Below are 20,659 nucleotides of genomic sequence, written 5' to 3'. Positions count from 1 at the left end.
CATGGAATCCCTCCACACAACGGTCCTAGCGATGGGTCTGAAACACGAGGCCTCTGCACTCATCCTGCTGGTGATCTGAGATATGTACCTGGCACCCCGGGACATAGCAGGCACTGATCGATGGCAATGAACCTGGGCAGCTCCTAGTTCCAAAGGAAGAACGCTGGTGTGGATCTTCATTCCCTCTTCACTGTGAAAGTGTGGCCTGGGCTTCCCAAGGGCTCCCCTGAAAGATGAGTGATGGCGTGTGGATCTCCCTCAGCCCGACAGAATTTGCGCAGCTCCAGCAATATTCTGATTGTGAGTACTGGAATTCTCTCCCAGCTCTGCTGTCATGCGTCGCTGGCTGTGGAGCGTGTGAGGGGGGAATGAGTGGCCTTGACAACAGCCTGAGGCATTGCCAGAACTTTCTGTACAAGACAAATATGGCTGTATTCTCCATTTCCTAGTAACTGTACCTAGAGCCCATTCCATTGTGCAGCACCAGGCCATCTCCTCGCTGCCTGGGAAATAGGCAAACTAAAGCACTGAGCAATAATGACACACAGAGGTCTTATAGGGAACTTTATAGATCCTGCAGATGCTACCAGTCGTCTGTGTTCTCAGAGGCTCTACGCACACATTGTGTGTAGGAACACGGTGTAGGTACTCTGTTTGTCACTGAACCCATCACGGTGTCTTTTATGACAGGTTTCAGAATAGCAGCCATGTTAGTCTGTATTCGCAAAAAGAAAAGGAGTACTTGTGGCACCTTAGAGACCAACTAATTTATTTGAGCATGAGCTTTCCTGAGCTACAGCTCACTTCATCGATGTCTTTTATGTTAGTGCTGTGATGAACTCGGGTACAGTAATACGGTAGCTGAGGAGCAGACACACTGACTCAGCACTACAGCTGGCTGGGAATTTTTCAGCTGAATTTCTTTTGTTGGAAAATGATGGTTTGTTGAAATTGAAATGTCTGGGGCCATGTATTGGTTTTGACAAAATGTTGGGGAGGTTTCCCCAGTGCAGGATGACCTCCAGGGAGACTGAACCCACGACAGGCCAGTTGTGAGGGCACTTGCTTTGGATGTGAGTGTCCCCATGGAAGTAGGCAAAGCAGGGATTTGAATGTGGGTCTTTCACATCTCATCTGTGTGCGGCTTTTGGCTGGGCTGGGTTGGGGAAAGGTGTATCTCTCTCTCTTGTTCCTCACAAAAAAAATCAAAAAGGCTTCTTTTCATCCCCCTGCAGAAGGCAAACAAATGTCAACACCTTGAAGTCTTTCAGAAAAGAGAATTCTTGTTCTCCAGCCAGCCCTACTCAGCATAACTCGGCAGTTGTCCATCATTTCTGTACCGGGTCGCCCCTGTCCCAGGAGCTGTCCTGTTTATCACAAGTCTGTCCTGTAATGTTGACAGAACTGGCAGGGGGGTTGGTCAGGTCTGTTTTTCTCCCAGTGACCTTATTACCATGATTTAATCTTTCAGAAATTAGCCTAACATCATTTTTCAGCGGCCGTGTCACTGATTAGGGGACGCTGTCTCCAGAAACAAAGATGATTTTGTGGGCTTATTTCTACAGTGGCTGGCTTAGACCCTTCAAGTATCTTCCGGCTTAATCATAGAATCATAGAATCATAGAATATCAGGGTTGGAAGGGACCCCTGAAGGTCATCTAGTCCAACCCCCTGCTCGAAGCAGGACCAATTCCCAGTTAAATCATCCCAGCCAGGGCTTTGTCAAGCCTGACCTTAAAAACTTCCAAGGAAGGAGATTCCACCACCTCCCTAGGCAACGCATTCCAGTGTTTCACCACCCTCTTAGTGAAAAAGTTTTTCCTAATATCCAATCTAAACCTCCCCCACTGCAACTTGAAGCCATTACTCCTCGTTCTGTCATCTGCTACCATTGAGAACAGTCTAGAGCCATCCTCTTTGGAACCCCCTTTCAGGTAGTTGAAAGCAGCTATCAAATCCCCCCTCATTCTTCTCTTCTGCAGGCTAAACAATCCCAGCTCCCTCAGCCTCTCCTCATAAGTCATGTGTTCTAGACCCCTAATCATTTTTGTTGCCCTTCGCTGGACTCTCTCCAATTTATCCACATCCTTCTTGTAGTGTGGGGCCCAAAACTGGACACAGTACTCCAGATGAGGCCTCACCAATGTCGAATAGAGGGGGACGATCACGTCCCTCGATCTGCTCGCTATGCCCCTACGTATACATCCCAAAATGCCATTGGCCTTCTTGGCAACAAGGGCACACTGCTGACTCATATCCAGCTTCTCGTCCACTGTCACCCCTAGGTCCTTTTCCGCAGAACTGCTGCCTAGCCATTCGGTCCCTAGTCTGTAGCGGTGCATTGGATTCTTCCGTCCTAAGTGCAGGACCCTGCACTTATCCTTATTGAACCTCATCAGATTTCTTTTGGCCCAATCCTCCAATTTGTCTAGGTCCTTCTGTATCCTATCCCTCCCCTCCAGCGTATCTACCACTCCTCCCAGTTTAGTATCGTCCGCAAATTTGCTGAGAGTGCAATCCACACCATCCTCCAGATCATTTATGAAGATATTGCTTTCAGGCAATGGCAGTGTTTTCCTGTGGTATTCCGCTCTATTTTGATCCTGTGTGACTAATCCAGGTCATCTGAGCCCACCATGCCTCCTGGGGCCCTGAGACCAGAGCAAGGAGAATTAAAAGTAAACTGGCGCCCATTAAAGCGTTCTAGGAAGGAACTCTTCTTGAGTATTTATAGCCGCAGTGCTCATGAAAAGATCCTGGTCTGAAAGCAGCTCTGCTCCCTTTGCAGGGGCTGCCCACGGGCTCAGCGATTTTCCATCCCTTGGGGGATTAAGAGGAGGAACAGCTACAATGGCAATGTTCTGGCCCTGTAGCAGGACCTGCTTTGCATCACTAGTTGGAGGCTAGCCACTGCTTTAGGGCTGCCTGGCAGAAATCCCTCCTGCCTTCGGTTTAGGCAGCATCCGGAGGTGATAGTTTACTTCAGCTGCTCCAGAGTCGCTGGAGAAGCTCAGATCTTGATCCCTTCGCACTAAACTAAAGTTGTCTTACCCATTGTTTGGACCAACTCGCTGTCCCGTCCCCCCCACATTGAACCCATCCCCTGTTATCCCCCACACTGTTGCATCAGGTGTGGCTGCTTGTGACTGCTGTCAAGGCCTTGCCGAGCACTGGCATCGCTGAGCGAGAATCTGCAGGAGGAAATCCTTGTCAGATGGCCTTCTACACACAGAAGGGGACAATCTGGCCTAGACTTAGCCAAGCTGAGAATCTGGCCAGAGAAGGGGAAAGCTGTTATAATGCATTGGAGGGGGCTGAGTGAGATATGGCTATGGCAAGCCAAAGACTGACAATGGTTCTGGATCTGTGGCTGGTGTAACATGGGTACTGTACCCTCTCCCGGCATGCAGTGCTGTGCACCTTTGGTTCTCCCGCCAGTGCTCCTCCAGGGGCTCCTAGGCTGCTGAGGGGCTCTGAGGTGACTTGGGCCTCCACCTCAGTCATCATCCTTCCCCTTCCAGCTCTAAGAGAGTGTCCATATACCCACGCCCTTCTCCCATCACCCTCTGTCATGGCCCTCAGCGGTTGTCGTTCTGGGCCTCTCCAAGCTCAAACTGTCCTCTTTGATTCCTTGGCTGCTCAGTGCAGGCACTGCCCTTGTCCCAGGGGTGGATAGCTCCTCTCTGTACTCATCCATCCTCTTGGCTGTCCCCTCAGTGCCTTGGCCCCATTCTCAGGCCAAGAGAAAGGAAGATCCTTCTAGAACAACCTGCATTCATCTGGAGATGCCTCAGTCCCGCAATTCAGAGGAAAGCCAGAAACAGGGGAACTGGACCCAGAGTCCCTTTAAGGACTGGCTTACCGTGAGATAGCCAGATTACCCACCACCCTGCGCAGAGTAGCTAATTGTTCAATAAAACTGTTAAAAATTGTTCAATATGTAAAAGCTGCTGAGAAAAGCAAATTGGCTTTCCCTACATATGGAGAGCTGCACTGTATCTGGTTTTAAAGTTCGTTTCTATTAGGTCTTTGCAAGAGCTTTACATAAGCCCTTTTCCAGAGGACAAATTGCAGGGGTCTAGAAAAATCTTCTCTAAAGAAGTTGTCAAGGTTCCTCCCCCACTCTGAACTCTAGGGTACAGATGTGGGGACCTGCATGAAAAACCTCCTAAGCTTATCTTTACCAGCTTAGGTCAAAACTTCCCCAAGGTACAAAATATTCCACCCGTTGTCCTTGGACTGGCCGCTACCACCACCAAACTAATACTGGTTACTGGGGAAGAGCTGTTTGGATGCGTCCTTCCCCCCAAAATACTTCCCAAAACCTTGCACCCCACTTCCTGGACAAGGTTTGGTAAAAAGCCTCACCAATTTGCCTAGGTGACTACAGACCCAGACCCTTGGATCTTAAGAACAATGAACAATCCTCCCAACACTTGCACCCCCCCTTTCCTGGGAAATGTTGGATAAAAAGCCTCACCAATTTGCATAGGTGACCACAGACCCAAACCCTTGGATCTGAGAACAATGAAAAAGCATTCAGTTTTTTACAAGAAGACTTTTAATAAAAAATAGAAGTAAATAGAAATAAAGAAATCCCCCCTGTAAAATCAGGATGGTAGATATCTTACAGGGTAATTAGATTCAAAAACATAGAGAACCCCTCTAGGCAAAACCTTAAGTTACAAAAAAGATACACAGACAGAAATAGTTATTCTATTCAGCACAATTCTTTTCTCAGCCATTTAAAGAAATCATAATCTAACACATACCTAGCTAGATTACTTACTAAAAGTTCTAAGACTCCATTCCTGGTCTATCCCCGGCAAAGACCCAGCATACAGACAGACACAGACCCTTTGTTTCTCTCCCTCCTCCCAGCTTTTGAAAGTATCTTGTCTCCTCATTGGTCATTTTGGTCAGGTGCCAGCGAGGTTACCTTTAGCTTCTTAACCCTTTACAGGTGAGAGGAGCTTTCCCCTGGCCAGGAGGGATTTCAAAGGGGTTTACCCTTCCCTTTATATTTATGACACACCCCCCAAATCTCAGCTAGGGTGAAACACTGGCTGGGATTTCTTCCTGGAGCTCTAGGAAAAACAGAGTTAATAAGACACATGCATCTCTAAATATACTACCAAGTACATAAAGACTAACAATATTTTCCACATCTCAAGGACGATTTTAACCAGTTGATTCTGGGAATCTTTCACGGGAGAGTGCATCAGCCACTTTGTTAGAAGCTCCTGAGATGTGTTGGATGTCGAAATCAAAATCTTGGAGAGCTAAACTCCACCGAAGAAGTTTTTTTGTTAGTTTCCTTGACGGTGTGAAGCCACTTCAGTGCAGCATGGTCAGTTTGCAGGTGGAAACGCCGTCCCCAAACATATGGGCGTAGCTTTTCCAGAGCATAGACAATGGCGTAACATTCTTTTTCAGTGACTGACCAGTTGCTTTCCCTCTCAGACAGGTTTTTGCTGAGAAACACTACAGGGTGGAATTCTTGATCAGGTCCTTTCTGCATTAAAACTGCTCCCACACCACGCTCGGACGCATCTGTGGTTACTAGGAACGGTTTGTCAAAGTCTGGGGCCCTTAGTACAGGTTCAGACATGAGTGTCGCTTTAAGCTTGTTAAAGGCCTTCTGACACTTTCCGGTCCACTGAACAGCATTTGGCTGTTTCTTTTTGGTTAGGTCTGTCAGTGGGGCAGCGATTTGGCTGCGGTACAAATCGTCTGTAATAACCGGCCAAGCCTAAGAAGGATTGAACCTGTTTCTTTGACTTTGGGACAGGCCACTTTTGGATAGCATCCACTTTGGCCTGTAGGGGGCTGATAGTTCCTTGACCCACCTGGTGTCCAAGGTAAGTCACTCTGTTTAGGCCTATTTGACACTTCTTAGCCTTAACAGTTAGTCCTGCCTCCCTTATGCGCTCAAGGACTTTTTGTAGATGTTCCAGGTGGTCTGCCCAGGTATCCGAAAATATGGCCACGTCGTCAAGGTTGGCGACTGCATATTCTCCTAATCCCGCTAGGAGACCATCTACAAGTCTTTGGAAAGTGGCGGGTGCATTTCGCAGCCCGAAAGGGAGTACATTAAATTCATACAGCCCGAGATGTGTGATGAAGGCTGACCTTTCCTTGGCAGATTCATCTAGCGGTACCTGCCAGTACCCCTTGGTTAAGTCCAAGGTAGAGATGAACTGGGCCCGTCCCAGTTTCTCTAATAGTTCATCTGTGCGTGGCATTGGATAGTTGTCTGGGCGAGTTACAGCATTTAGCTTACGGTAGTCCACGCAAAAACGTATTTCCCCATCTGATTTGGGAACTAGAACCACTGGAGATGCCCATGCACTCTCAGAGGGGCGGATTACACCCATCTGTAACATATCCTGGATCTCCCTTTCTATAGCAGTTTTAGCTTGAGGAGACACCCGGTAAGGTTGGACCCTAATTGGGTGAGCATTACCTGTGTCAATGGAGTGGTATGCCCGTTCAGTCAGTCCTGGGGTGGCTGAGAACGTTGGCGCGTAGCTAGTGCACAGCTCCTGGATCTGCTGTTGCTGCATACGCCCAAGGGTCATGGAGAGGTTCACCTCTTCCACACCACCAGCACATTTCCCTTCGTAGTAGACACCTTCAGGCCACTCAGCGTCGTCTCCTCCCTGGGCTGTAAACTGACAAACCTTTAATTCTCTGGAATAAAAGGGCTTTAGAGAATTAATATGGTACACCTTAGGCTTTCAGTTGGAGGTGGGGAATGCTATGAGATAATTAACAGCTCCCAGGTGCTCCTGGACCATGAATGGCCCTTCCCACGATGCTTCCATTTTATGGGCCTGGAGCGCCTTTAAGACCATGACCTGGTCTCCTACTTTGAAGGAACGCTCTCTGGCATGTTTATCATGCCAGGCTTTTTGCTCTTTTTGAGCATCCTGTAAGTTTTCTCTAGCAAGGGCTAAAGAGGTTCGGAGGGTGTTTTGTAGGTTGGTTACAAAGTCCAGAATGTTAGTTCCTGGAGAAGGTGTAAATCCCTCCCATTGCTGCTTCACCAACTGCAATGGCCCCTTAACCTCACGGCCATATACAAGTTCAAATGGGGAAAACCCTAAACTGGGATGTGGTACAGCTCTGTAGGCAAAGAGCAACTGCTGCAATACTAGGTCCCAATCATTGGAGTGCTCATTTACGAATTTACGTATCATGGCCCCCAAAGTTCCATTAAACTTCTCCACCATGCCATTTGTTTGATGGTGGTAAGGAGTGGCAACCAAGTGATTTACCCCATGAGCTTCCCAAAGGTTTTTCATAGTTCCTGCCAGGAAATTAGTCCCTGCATCTGTGAGGATGTCGGAGGGCCAACCTACCCTGGCAAAAATGTCTGCTAGTGCCTGGCACACACTTTTAGCCCTGGTGTTGCTTAGAGCTACTGCTTCCGGCCATCGGGTGGCAAAATCCATGAAAGTCAGTATGTACTGCTTTCCTCTGGGTGTCTTTTTCGGAAAAGGACCCAGAATATCCACAGCTACTCGCTGAAATGGAACTTCAATGATGGGGAGTGGTTGTAGAGGGGCTTTGACCTGGTCTTGGGGTTTTCCCACTCTTTGGCACACCTCACAAGACTGGACATAGGTAGAAACATCCTTGCCCATTCCCTCCCAGTGGAATGACCCCCCGAAACGGTCTTTGGTCCTGTTCACCCCAGCATGGCCACTAGGGTGATTGTGGGCTAAGCTCAAGAGCTTGGCCCGGTATTTAGTTGGAACTACCAACTGTCTCTGAGGATGCCAGTCTTCCTGGTGTCCACCAGAAAGAGTTTCCTTGTATAAAAGTCCTCTTTCTACAACAAACCTGGATCGATTAGAAGAGCTGAGAGGCGGTGGGTTGCTCCGTGCCGCCGTCCAAGCTCTCTGGAGGCTTTCATCTGCTTCCTGTTCGGTCTGGAACTGTTCCCTTGATGCTGGAGACATCAGTTCCTCATGGGATTGTGGACCTAGGCTTGGTCCCTCTGGAAGCGATATAGGGGATGGAGCTGTTTCTGTTGACTGTGAACCGCTCTCCGCTGGTGCACTATGTTGGGATTCAGGCTCCGGCTGAGCCTCTTGTGTAGGGTTATCGGCTGCTGCCAGTTCAGGTTCGGTGGGGCCCTCTGGTGTTGAGGTTGCAAGTACTGGATTCAGTGCTGACACGGGGTCTGGTGTTGGTTGTTCGGCTGGTTCCGGTTCTGGGACTGGTTCCGTCTGGGTCTCTGGGACTGGATCCACTACTGCTGTTGCAGACATTGGCCTGGGGTCCAGGTCCATCACCTCTGACCGGGTCCTGATAGAAGTTTCCGGAACAGAGCTAGGCCTCACGGCTTGTTTAGCCTGGCTGCGGGTGACCGTTCCCACCCTCTTGGCCTGCTTCACATGCTTGGCCAAGTCTTCCCCCAACAGCATGGGGATGGGATAATCATCATAGACTGCAAAAGTCCACATTCCTGACCAGCCCTTGTACTGGACAGGCAACTTGGCTGTAGGCAAATTGAAAGAGTTGGACTTGAAGGGTTGAATCGTCACTTGGATCTCTGGGTTGATTAAATTGGGGTCCACTAAGGAAGCATGGATAGCTGACACTTGTGCTCCGGTGTCCCTCCATGCGGTGACCTTCTTCCTGCCCACACTCACAGTTTCCCTCCGCTCCAAGGGTATCTGGGAGGTATCTGGGCCTGTGGACCTCTGGTGTGATTCCGGTGCAATGAACTGTAATCTGTTGGGGTTCTTGGGGCAGTTGGCCTTTACATGCCCCAGCTCGTTACATTTAAAACATCGTCCAGCTGACGGGTCACTGGGGCGAGGAGGGTTGCTGGAGAACGGGGTGGTGGGACGATAAGGGGTCTGGAGGGTTCTTTGGGAGGTAGGTGGGGCTTTGGGCGGCCCCCGGTAATAGGGTGTGGTCTGGGGTGGTCCCTTCTGGTCTCCGCTCCAACTGCGACCAGTTTTCTTCTTCTCTGCCACCTCCACCCATCTGGCTCCAATCTCTCCTGCCTCGATTACAGTTTTAGGTTTCCCATCTAGGATATATCTTTCTCTTTCCTCAGGAACACCCTCTAAGAATTGTTCCATTTGCATTAGGAAGGGCAAATTTACTGGAGAGTCAACACTTGCTCCTGATATCCAGGCATCCCAATGTTTCACAATGTGGTAGGCATGTCGGGTAAATGACATGTCTGGTTTCCACCTTAGGGCTCTGAACCTCTGACGAGACTGCTCGGGTGTTATCCCCATTCTGACTCTCGCCTTGGATTTAAACAGTTCATACTTGTTCATGTGTTCTTTAGGCATTTCAGCTGCCACCTCAGCTAAGGGTCCACTGAGCTGCGGCCTCAGCTCTACCATGTATTGGTCAGTAGAGATGTTGTACCCAAGGCAGGCCCTTTCGAAGTTTTCTAAGAAGGCCTCAGTATCATCACCTGCCTTGTAGGTGGGGAACTTTCTGGGATGGGAAGTGGTACTTGGAGAAGGATTGCTAGGGTTTGTTGGGATATTCCGCTGAGCCTTTATCTTCTCCACCTCCTCCACATGCTTCCTCTCTTTTTCCTTCTCCTCCAGTTCTTTGGCCCTTGCTTCCATTTCTTTGTCCCTTGCTTCCATTTTCAGCCGCATGAGTTCTATCTGTCTTTCATGTTCCCTTTGTTTTTCCGCAGCCTGAAATCTGGCTAATTCCAGCTTTTGTCGAGCCGTGGATTTTGTCATTCTAACCTCTCTGTTTTTAACTAACTTTACACCCAAGGTTTAGAAATAAACAAACAAAACTTGGCTGTAAAATTTTGCTGTGCTGGAATAGAATACCTATTCTCTGATAGTGATTGTCAGCCTACAGAAAAAGACAATTCCCTTGTCTCTGCTCTGGGCCCAAATCAAAGCAAAAAACCTCCAACTACTTGGAAACCTGCTTACCAGCAGCCCAAAGGAAAAAAAAAATTCCTTTTCAAACCTGTGCTCCTTGTAAAACAAAAAAATCAAAATCCTAAAAAAAAAAACCCTGCCACTTTTGTCTCCAGGCAAATGGGTAGAACACACACCCCTTATTTACTTTTAGGAAGAAAAGAAAAAAAAAACTCTGGGTTGGAAGACTGTGAATTTCCCTGCAGGAGTTAAGTACCCTGCCTCCAGGCAAAGAAAACCTGCAATTCACAAAGATAATCCCCTTTTGTCTCTGCTTGGCCACAAAGCAGAGAAAAAAAAGCTGCTTTCAGTTTCAGCTGCTTTCTGGACTTCCTTTCCAAAGGAAAAAAAAAATTTTTCTTTTTAAAATCTGTATTTCTAGTTCAAAATATCTCAACTGGATCTCAAAATGATTTCAGGTTAATTCCACCACTATGCCACCATGTCAAGGTTCCTCCCCCACTCTGAACTCTAGGGTACAGATGTGGGGACCTGCATGAAAAACCTCCTAAGCTTATCTTTACCAGCTTAGGTCAAAACTTCCCCAAGGTACAAAATATTCCACCCGTTGTCCTTGGACTGGCCGCTACCACCACCAAACTAATACTGGTTACTGGGGAAGAGCTGTTTGGACGCGTCCTTCCCCCCAAAATACTTCCCAAAACCTTGTACCCCACTTCCTGGACAAGGTTTGGTAAAAAGCCTCACCAATTTGCCTAGGTGACTACAGACCCAGACCCTTGGATCTTAAGAACAATGAACAATCCTCCCAACACTTGCACCCCCCATTTCCTGGGAAATGTTGGATAAAAAGCCTCACCAATTTGCATAGGTGACCACAGACCCAAACCCTTGGATCTGAGAACAATGAAAAAGCATTCAGTTTTTTACAAGAAGACTTTTAATAAAAAATAGAAGTAAATAGAAATAAAGAAATCCCCCCTGTAAAATCAGGATGGTAGATATCTTACAGGGTAATTAGATTAAAAAACATAGAGAACCCCTCTAGGCAAAACCTTAAGTTACAAAAAAGATACACAGACAGAAATAGTTATTCTATTCAGCACAATTCTTTTCTCAGCCATTTAAAGAAATCGTAATCTAACACATACCTAGCTAGATTACTTACTAAAAGTTCTAAGACTCCATTCCTGGTCTATCCCCGGCAAAGACCCAGCATACAGACAGACACAGACCCTTTGTTTCTCTCCCTCCTCCCAACTTTTGAAAGTATCTTGTCTCCTCATTGGTCATTTTGGTCAGGTGCCAGCGAGGTTACCTTTAGCTTCTTAACCCTTTACAGGTGAGAGGAGCTTTCCCCTGGCCAGGAGGGATTTCAAAGGGGTTTACCCTTCCCTTTATATTTATGACAGAGGTAAAATATATTTACAGGAAAGTCTACAAAAGGGAACACTCTAGAGACAGGTCAGAAAGAGCAAAACATTTTTTAGCGAACACTTATCAAAAATGAAATTCGTAACTTCAGTTAAAGAAATAAAGACCAAGAAAGACATTAAGGAGAAACAAACAAACAAAACTTTGTAAAATACAGCTGATGTTTGGGAAGCAATGATGTATGTGGAGTATCCTGTATCTGAATCAAGTTCTGCAGCTTCAGAAAGTGGGTTCTGTTTTATTTAAGCACAGACAATAAAATAACTATGATAATGCTAAGTCCAAAAAAAGAGATATGCAACATCTTCATTTTATTAATTGAAGTTTGGCAAGAAATGGAAACTCAGAGATGAGTTTGATGGAGAAAATTACTAACCTTATCTATGTTAGCGTTATGGTAGTAATACCAGGGGAAATTGATATCTTACCAAAACTACGCATAGTCTCTCCATTCCTAGACCTCATTCTGTCTTTGTCCAACATTCCACAGCAGCAAAGGAAGTGTTTTGAGTACTAAAGGCCTTATGAATGTGCAATATCCTTCCAATATATTAAGAGAAAAGTGGGTTGCAATCTGAGGCTAAAAAGGATGAGACCTTGACAGACAAATTCTCTGTACCAGCGAATTCAGAGAACTACACAAATCACACAATGTTTACTCAAGTTCTCATTTAAAGTGCTTCCTATTTAAATCGTACATGGCCTTAATTTGACTGTTTGTTTTAATCTAGAGTACATTGTGCTACATTTTACTTTTATCTGAAATAATCCAACTTTGACTCTGGTCGGCCTGTTTATCATGTTTTATTGCAGAAAAAACATCACTAGAAGCTGGTAGTGGCAAAGAAGTACATTTTGATTTCTGGTCTGTTAATCTAACTGCTTTTTAAGCAGATATGGCCGTCTTGAAGTTGCCCAGGAAAATGCCTGCTCCTCAGATTACTGGGTCCCCTTGCAAGTGCAGTTAACGCTGTGATAATCTAAAGCTCCAATTTCCAGTCTCCTCTCGGGGAGTGAAAAGGGCTCCCTTAAACTCCCAACTGGTACAAATAATTTTCCTTAGACAGACAGTTGAGCTCTATGGTGGCCAGGAGTTCTCTCGCTAGGGTTTTCTCTGGCACTCAGCAGGTGTTTGAGCCATACACAAATGCATGTACCCTCCCCATCCCCAGAGGTAGGGAAGGTTGGAGCCCCATTTGCATGACAGAACGTTTATTTAGCACGATGTCCTTGAGAGCCCTTGGATTGCAAAACATGGCATCTTCGGCCTAGTGCTCCCCCCAGCTCACAGCTGGTCTCCCCTGCCTGGGTGGTTCCTAGCCAGCTGTAAACTATCCCATTGATTTGCCACTCCGCCACGGTTCACTGACTGCACCGCTTCCACAGCCAGGCGACCTACTTCACCTCCTTTTGCTTTTAAGCTTCCCACGTTGCTATGAAGATCTTGATCCTCTGTAGTTTTACCCATGAGTCTACTTTTATCTGATGCCTGTGTGACTCCTTGTTACTTTCCTGGCTCTCTCCTCCCATTCAGCTGCAATGTCTGTCTCATCTTTTAACAGACAGCTCTTTTGCTAGACCTTGGTGTCACACCCAGACCTCACCTTGCTTGTGCCCCCAGACTCCTCTCCGTACCTGTCCTGTGAGCCCTCCACCTCATCTGCTTCCACCATCACTTGGCCTGGCCTGCCTGCGTGCGCCCCTCCCCCGTTTCTCTGAAACCTCATTGTCTGACCTGTGCATCTGCCCAGCCTCCCCACAGAAGCCCCTCTTGTCTGGGCTGGGGAATCCCACTCACTCTTCATGCCCTCTTCACTTGGAGTCATTTCACTTTGTACTGTCCTCTGCTGCTCGTGTTAATCTCTAGCAGGGGGCAGCTGCCATGGGCATTTTTCTCTGCTGCTCTGGTGCTCGATCCCTCCCATGCAGGAGAAAAGTGACTTCCTCACACAGAAGCTGAGCGGAGGGACGGGGCTGCCAAGTCTCCTCCTGTAGCAGGCTCTTGTGCGGAAAGCTGGGGACAGAAAGGCTGTCCCCATTCCAGGTAAGAGTCCCCTCCCCTGACCCATGGAGCAGCAGGCAGGAAACATTTGCTGCAGGATGTGGGATGGATGGAGGAGTGTGGTGCAAGGTGGGGAATGTAGAGGGGCTGCAGGAGTCAGTGAGGGGAGCAAAGTGTGATGCCGTACTCAGCAGCAGGAAGATGGGGGAAAGGCTGGGTTCTGAAAGAAGGACTTAGTAGAACCTAGTGTAACCCTTCTGCCAGGTGGAGCCAGCAGCAACAAGGGCCGGGTTCAATATCTTGGGGTTCCTTTTCAACAATATAGCACAAAATTGGCTTGAGCCCCCACCCAATGACCTGGGACAATTACACACCACCCCCGGGTGCCTCTAAGAGGCAATACTTCCCCTCTCGCAAGCACAGAGTCTGAGTGTAGCAAAAACTTTTAATAAAAGGAGGGAATCAACTCAGCATTAATTTGGGGAAACACTGCAACTAGGGTTCATAAACACAAACCATGAGCAAAAGACCCACCCCCAAGGAAGTTGGGCAGTGTCCTTTTCCCCTCAGGGTCTTAAGTCCAGCAACCCAGAAGTCCCTTTAACGTGCCCGTTCCTTCTCTGTACCCCACTCACAGTTGCTGTCCTTGACCAGTGCAACCCCAGAGTTCAGATGTTCATCTGCATAGTTCACCTCCCACCCTGTGTGGAGGGCGGGGGGGCGGGCAGGGGGGTAAGGAGGCACCTTACACGTTGCACTGCTTGGGCACTCGCTCGCCGCTCCAACGGCTGCTTACCACACCTCTGCGGGGCTCTGCTCTGGCTCTTTCCACCAGCTTCTCTGCTGGCTGTTTGCCACACCTCTCCACCAGCTGCCCTCTCACCAAGGTGTCTTCAGGGTCCCCCCACACACACTTAACACAGCTCTCAGTGATTTCAGCTGTTAGTGGGGTATCCTCACTGCTGGTGCACACTGGGCAGTCTCTTGCAACAGAGACACTGTCCCAAAGTAGGTCTAACACTTAGACCTAGGTATCAGTGATTTCAGCTCTGTAGCATGTAACAAAACTCTCAGTTGAGTCTAAATTAGCTCTTTTACTATATCATTGAGAGAAGAAGGATCAAATAGTATCTAGGACCCACATATACAGCTACCAACCCTCTCTCCACTCATTGGGCTTTGGAACCCAAGTCCCCTGCCTAGTGAGTGCCATTCAGCTGAGGATGAGTCCCTTCATTGGGGTAAGCCAGGTATAGTTCTGCTGCCCTCAGTTCACACAATAAGGACAACATCGCTTTATTACTCCTGCCCCAATAACAAGGAGACTGGGGATCCAACACCAGCCACAAGTGATCATTTGGGCAAGCAATCCCATCATGCTGAGCACCTAGACCGGGTGGGTGTGTCCATGCAAACGAGATCAGTTTCTGAAGTATTTTTCCACGGCTCACCACTAGATGCTAGGGGAGAATCCATTCAGATTCTGCTTACACCAGCATCAGTCTGGATGTTGGGAAAAAGTTACATGTAGTCTTGGTGTCAGGCTTGAAAGGCAACCAGGGAGCATGGGGCAGGACATCCTGGCCTGTTTCCCATTCCAGGGGGTCCTGAGTCACTCCTGGCTCAGATGTCTCATTGCGGGTGAGTTGCCTTCGATAGCATGTGCCACTGAGGAAAGCAAAAGGAGCAAATGCTGCCTTAGCAATGGCATGTGGACTCTCTCGCCTCTGGGCCAGTTGCTGAGACTCTGCCCAGACTGTTAACTCACCAAGGGGCAGCACCAGCCAGTGGTGGCCTATCTATGCCGTGGCCGGGTGGTCTCAGGTTAGCGGTTAGTGGGAAGGTGTATGCATGAAGAAGACCACCATTCCAGCCAGCACCCTTACAGATGCTCAAAGACAGGCACCAGATAAGTATTCCTATCCTACCAAGGTATTTCCTTAAAGTCAGGCTGGAGACGTGCAGGCCAGGCTCGTGTAGCAAGGTTGCAATGCCACTGTCTGTGCTGTGCCCGTTTCTATGCTTTCCAGAGCAGCCGCTCTGCACCGTTCCCACACAAAGCTCCGCCCAGCCCGAACACCACAACGAGAACAATCATCCAGTCAGCACTGCCTCGGGGTCTCGCTGTGAAGCAGGATCTCCATTCTGCTTGTAGGCACCGTTCTCCCTCCTGGGCACCTGCTGCTCTGGGGATCCACTGCAGCTAGGTTTTTCCTCCTTGTCTGCCACGCATGGAGGCTCCTCCTTGTTTTGCCTGCCCTGTAGTGATGGCAGGTGGAGCTGGCCAGAGACCTGACAGCCTCACTAACTCCTCAGTGTGTCCTCTCCACTTGAAGTGGCAGAAGGTTCTGCTGGGCCTCTCTGGGCTCTATTTCCAGGCAGGCACTTTTTCTAGTCTTATGTTGATTTTTCTCCCTCTCCTCGGTGCCCCGTAGCAGGGTGAGGGTTTCTGAGAACAGGAGTCTGCAGGAAACTCGTATGTGAGGAAAAACATGGCAGTGAGGCGGGCCCAGCTAAGATGAAAGGGGATTCTGCACGTGGCCCAGCTGCGTGGTGCTCCCACTCTCTGTCTGGCAGCTGTCAGTTCAGCATCCTTGAGCTTCCTGGATTGGTGTCCATATGCACTATTGTCAGATAGATACATTCAGTGGTTTGTGAGGCCTATGAACTGTTTGTTAAAGATCCCCTGTCCTGTGAAGGCTCCTTGTTTCGTGGGTAGAACAGCACAGTGCTTTGTTCAAGTAACATGCCGTGTGGTTACCTGGTCTTCAGTGTATTCTGTCAGCCATCACTTCAAAACAGATATGTTGTCTTTGTTGGACGTGGGTTCTGCAGTCTCTCTTGCTGTTTTTCCTTCATTAAAACCTTTTACATGGTGGGGAAGGACAAAGAAAAGCAAAAACCCAACCGACCAAAACCACCCTCCAATCAGAGCAGGTTTGAATCTTGGCTCAGTTGTAAGGTTTTCTCCCCTTTGTGCAGAGTGGTTTCACTGCTGGCCACTTCCCAGCTGTAACGGGAGCCTTAGCGAATTGACTGACTATTGGTTGATCATAGGATGACTATGAGCTGCCAATGTGATATGGCTGTGAAAAAAGCTAATGTCGTCTTGGGATGCATCAGGAGAGGTATTTCCAGTAGGGATAAGGAGGTTTTAGTACCGTTATATAAGGCACTGGTGAGACCTCACCTGGAGTACTGTGTGCAGTTCTGGTCTCCCATGTTTAAGAAGGATGAATTCAAACTGGAACAGGTACAGAGAAGGGCTACTAGGATGATCCGAGGAATGGAAAACTTGTCTTATGAAAGGAGACTCAGGGAGCTTGGCTTGTTTAGCCTAACTAAAAGAAGGCTGAGGGGAGATATGATTGCTCTCTATAAATATATCAGAGGGATAAATACCAGAGAGGGAGAGGAATTATTTAAACTCAGTACCAATGTGGACACAAGAACAAATGGATATAAACTGGCCACTAGGAAATTTAGATTAGAAATTAGACGAAGGTTTCTAACCATCAGAGGAGTGAAGTTTTGGAATAGCCTTCCGAGGGAAGTAGTGGGGGCAAAAGATCTATCTTGCTTTAAGATTAAACTCGATAAGTTTATGGAGGAGATGGTATGATGGGATAACATGGTTTTGGTAATTAAATATTCATGGTAAATAGGCCCAATGGCCTGTGATGGGTTTTAGATGGGGTAAGATCCAAGTTACCTGGGAAAGAATTTTCTGTAGTATCTGGCTGATGAATCTTGCCCATATGCTCAGGGTTTAGCTGATCGCCATATTTGGGGTCGGGAAGGAATTTTCCTCCAGGGCAGATTGGAAGAGGCCCTGGAGGTTTTTCGCCTTCCTCTGTAGCATGGGGCACGGGTCACTTGCTGGAGGATTCTCTGCTCCTTGAGGTCTTTAAACTACAATTTGAGGACTTCAATAGCACAGATATAGGTGTGAGGTTTTTTTTTTGTAGGAGTGGTGGGTGAAATTCTGTGGCCTGCGTTGTGCAGGAGGTCAGACTAGATGATCATAATGGTCCCTTCTGACCTAAATATCTATGAATCTATGAATCTATGAATCTATGACTGACCCAGCTAAAATTTTTCCGTCTCTGAAGGGGGCAGCTGGCGCTCAACAAGACACCACCCAGGGCATTACCCAATTTTGCATTACATTCCAGTTAGAATATCTCAATCTCTTGTGGAACATTCCTGCAGAGAGATGACGAGATTCCCTCCGACTGAGATCTGACTTAATCTCCATGTTTTCTATATCCTTTACCTGCTTGTGCATTTATTATAGTGCCTTGGCTGCAGACGGCTACCCTCTTGTAATATTCACCAGCTAGAATGGATAGTTTGTCTTCCCAGCTTGGGCCCAGTGCCTGGGAGTACAGCTCCCCCTGCTGGCTGCACATTATGAAGCTAGAGCAGGAGGTTCAAAATAAGTAACTAGGAGTATGGAAGAAGAGGAATAACCCCAGTTGTAATGGGGGCTGGAGCAAGTGATGAGCTGCCAAAATCTTAACAACTGGTTCCCTCCTCATCCCATGAGGGGGTCGTTGCTCACCCCCGCCCCCGGGACTCCTGCTCCATCCAACCCCCCATGTTCCTTGACGCGCCCCCCCCCCCCCCGGACCGCTGCCCCATCCAGCCCCCTCCCCTGTCCCCTGACTGCCCCCAGAACTGGGCAGGAGGGTCTCGTGGGCCACCGTAGTGGGTGCCACCCAACCCCTAAGAGCCAGAGGCACCTGCCGGGGGGCGAGGTAGGGAGTCCTGGCTGTGCTTACCTAGGGCAGCTCCCAGGAAGCATCCAGCAGGTCCCTCTGGCTCCTAGGGGCGAGGGAGCATAGCTGGGGGGGAGCAGGTGGAGTGGCCGCTCCCCCCACTGATCACATCAAAAGTGGCACCTTAGGCGCCAAGTCCCTGGGTGCTCTGGGGCTAGAGCACCCATGGGGAAAATTTGGTGGGTGCAGAGCCCCCACCGGCAGCTCCCCACCCTGCGCCTGGCCCCAGCTCTCCTCACCTCTGCTCTGCCTCCTCCCCTGAACGCACCGCCCCGCTCTGCCTCTCCGCCCCCCCGGCTTCCCGCGAATCAGCTGTTCGGCGGGAAGCCTGGGAGGGCTGAGAAGCAGGCGGCTGCGGCTTCACACTCAGGCCGAGGGTGGCGGAGGTGAGCTGGGGCGGGGAGTGGTTCCCCTGTGCCCCCCCCCCCCCGGGGTTACCTGCTGCGGCGCAGGCGGCTCTCCTCGCGCCCCCCCCCTTTCCCCCCCAGCTCACCTCCACCTCCCTGGGCCTGAATGTGAAGCCGTCGTCTGCTTCTCAGCCTGCCCCAGCTTCCCGCGCGAACAGTTGATTCGCCGGAAGCCTGCAGGGGGCGGAAAAGCAGAGCGGGGCAGCACGTTCAGGGGAGGAGGTGGAGGCGGAGCGGAGGTGAAGTGAGCTGGGGATGGGGCGGGGCAGGGCGGGGAGCTGCTGGTGGGCGTTCTGTGCCTAAGGCGCCACTTTTGGCCGGTTAAATTTAGAAGCCCTTTTAGAACTGGTTGTCCCTTGTGGAACAACTGGTTCTAAAAGGGCTTCTAAATTTAACAACCAGTTCTAGCAAACCAGTGCGAACTGGCTCCAGCTCACCACTGGCTGGAGCACCAGGTGCCTGCTCTAGAGAAGGGGAAATAAGTGGGTAAGTACATGGTACTGTTCCTAGCATGCTAGGCCTCTAGCTGTCCTATTTCTAAATGTGTGGCTTAATATCACTGGGAAAACTTGTGACATCAGAACTTGATGTGCTGTTAATGGTTTTTATGGCAAGCGGTGGAAGTCTGTTTCTTCATCAGCATCACAGTGCTTCATATATGGTTCTGTCCTCCTAGATTCCACTAAGAAACTGAAGGATGTCTTGGAAGAGTTCCAAGGGGACGGAGTTCTCTCAAAATATAACCCAGAGCAGGTAAGGAGGTTTATAACATCAGCATGTTACATATTCATCCCCTTCCAACAGGCCAGAAAGGCTGATAAGTGTGTCATAGCTACTGAGCTCATTGCACCTCTGCCCTCCCCCCGCCCCTCCCCGCCCCCGGCCCCCACCCTGGTCTTTTCAAGCGCATCGTGTCCCATGTCTCAGGCCTTGAGCCGTCACCTACCTGAGGATGGAGTTATGTGACTGTCCCATTCTCACACCAGGCTCTGGGCTGCAGTCATCCATGCATCAACTGCAATTACATCTGCAGGCCTGATGTATGTCGAGCGACTGGAGGTCTGTTCCCTCCGGGGAAATGACAGGGGTATCCAGTGACCACACGTTCTCCTGAAAGCAAGAGATCATTTATTTAGAACCAAAGCATTTAAGAGAAAACAGATCTTAAAAACAATAGCCAGTCTGTATGCATGCCTGCCTCTCCCTAAGGCTTACCATTCCCTGCAGCTGGCACTATCTACAGTTCTGGGCATTGATGACAGAACAGGGAATGCGGGAGTTATGTTGGAAGCAGCTCAGTCACATGGACAGAGAAAACCGTACACAGGGTTTATTAAAGTCCCGTTGATTCAACATATCTGCATTCAGCTTCACTCTTTGCAAATGAAACACTCCCACCCCCGTTTTCTCCCTATATGTCTGTGCTCCCCCTAATGAAACCTGTCTCCGTTCCCCCTCAGACTCTCCAACCCCCACTCTTTAGCCATGAACAAGGCTGAGAAAATGGACTCTCCTAATGGACTAGGTCTGGGAAGAGTCTGTCCTTTGTAACATGTCTCCTGGGATGGCTGGGTTTTGTAGACGATGCTTTTTGAAAGGCTCGGATGAGAGCCAATAGAACAGAGCCTTTAGCAGATGTTGTAACTGTAAAGAGCTCAGGGATGTTTGATTAGAATCACTCGAAGCAAGGTGATTAAGAACAGGCAGTGGGTTGTCCTCAGCTAGGAGAGGCAATGAAAGTGGCAGAACTATTCAAGAACGCAACAGGATCCAGAGCCAAAGAACACAAACTGACTTTGGACAAGGAGCCAGCACAGAGGGAGCTTCTTGTCTCTGAAGGTAATTACCACATGGAACAGAGCAACAAAAGGCATCACTAGGAGCTACGCTTGTGAGCCTATTAAAGAGTGGCGGACAGGCACTTAGGAGAAAACAAACCATTGTACAAATGATGTGTGGTGGGTGGACCTCAGTGAGTTCTAACTGCTTCCTGCCTAGGGCGCCTTTGGCTGTTCCTCTCCTATGATGTGTCTTTCACAGTGAGTCTATCCCTCTTACACAGAGAGGATCGCGTAGGTGTAATGCATTCTGGGGAAAGTAGTGTAATGACTAATTACATTTAAAATGTCTTCAAAGCACAGATCAGCTGTG

The 20,659-nt window shown here is 48.8% G+C and overlaps 1 protein-coding gene across 1 annotated transcript in view; it reads left to right on the top strand.

Moving 5' to 3' along the window:
- Positions 1–233: 233 nt before the first annotated feature.
- The window catches only part of DGKG (diacylglycerol kinase gamma), a 121,890-nt gene continuing 101,464 nt past the window's right edge, over positions 234–20,659 (top strand). The window contains exons 1-2 of the mRNA XM_077826138.1: positions 234–300; positions 19,185–19,261. Coding sequence (XP_077682264.1) covers positions 234–300; positions 19,185–19,261 — 144 coding nt within the window. The remainder of the gene's footprint in view (positions 301–19,184; positions 19,262–20,659) is intronic.

Source organism: Eretmochelys imbricata, chromosome 9 (genome assembly GCF_965152235.1).
Source record: "Eretmochelys imbricata isolate rEreImb1 chromosome 9, rEreImb1.hap1, whole genome shotgun sequence".
Classification (NCBI taxonomy): Eukaryota; Metazoa; Chordata; order Testudines; family Cheloniidae; genus Eretmochelys; species Eretmochelys imbricata.
This window is presented reverse-complemented; position numbering and strand designations above follow the sequence as displayed.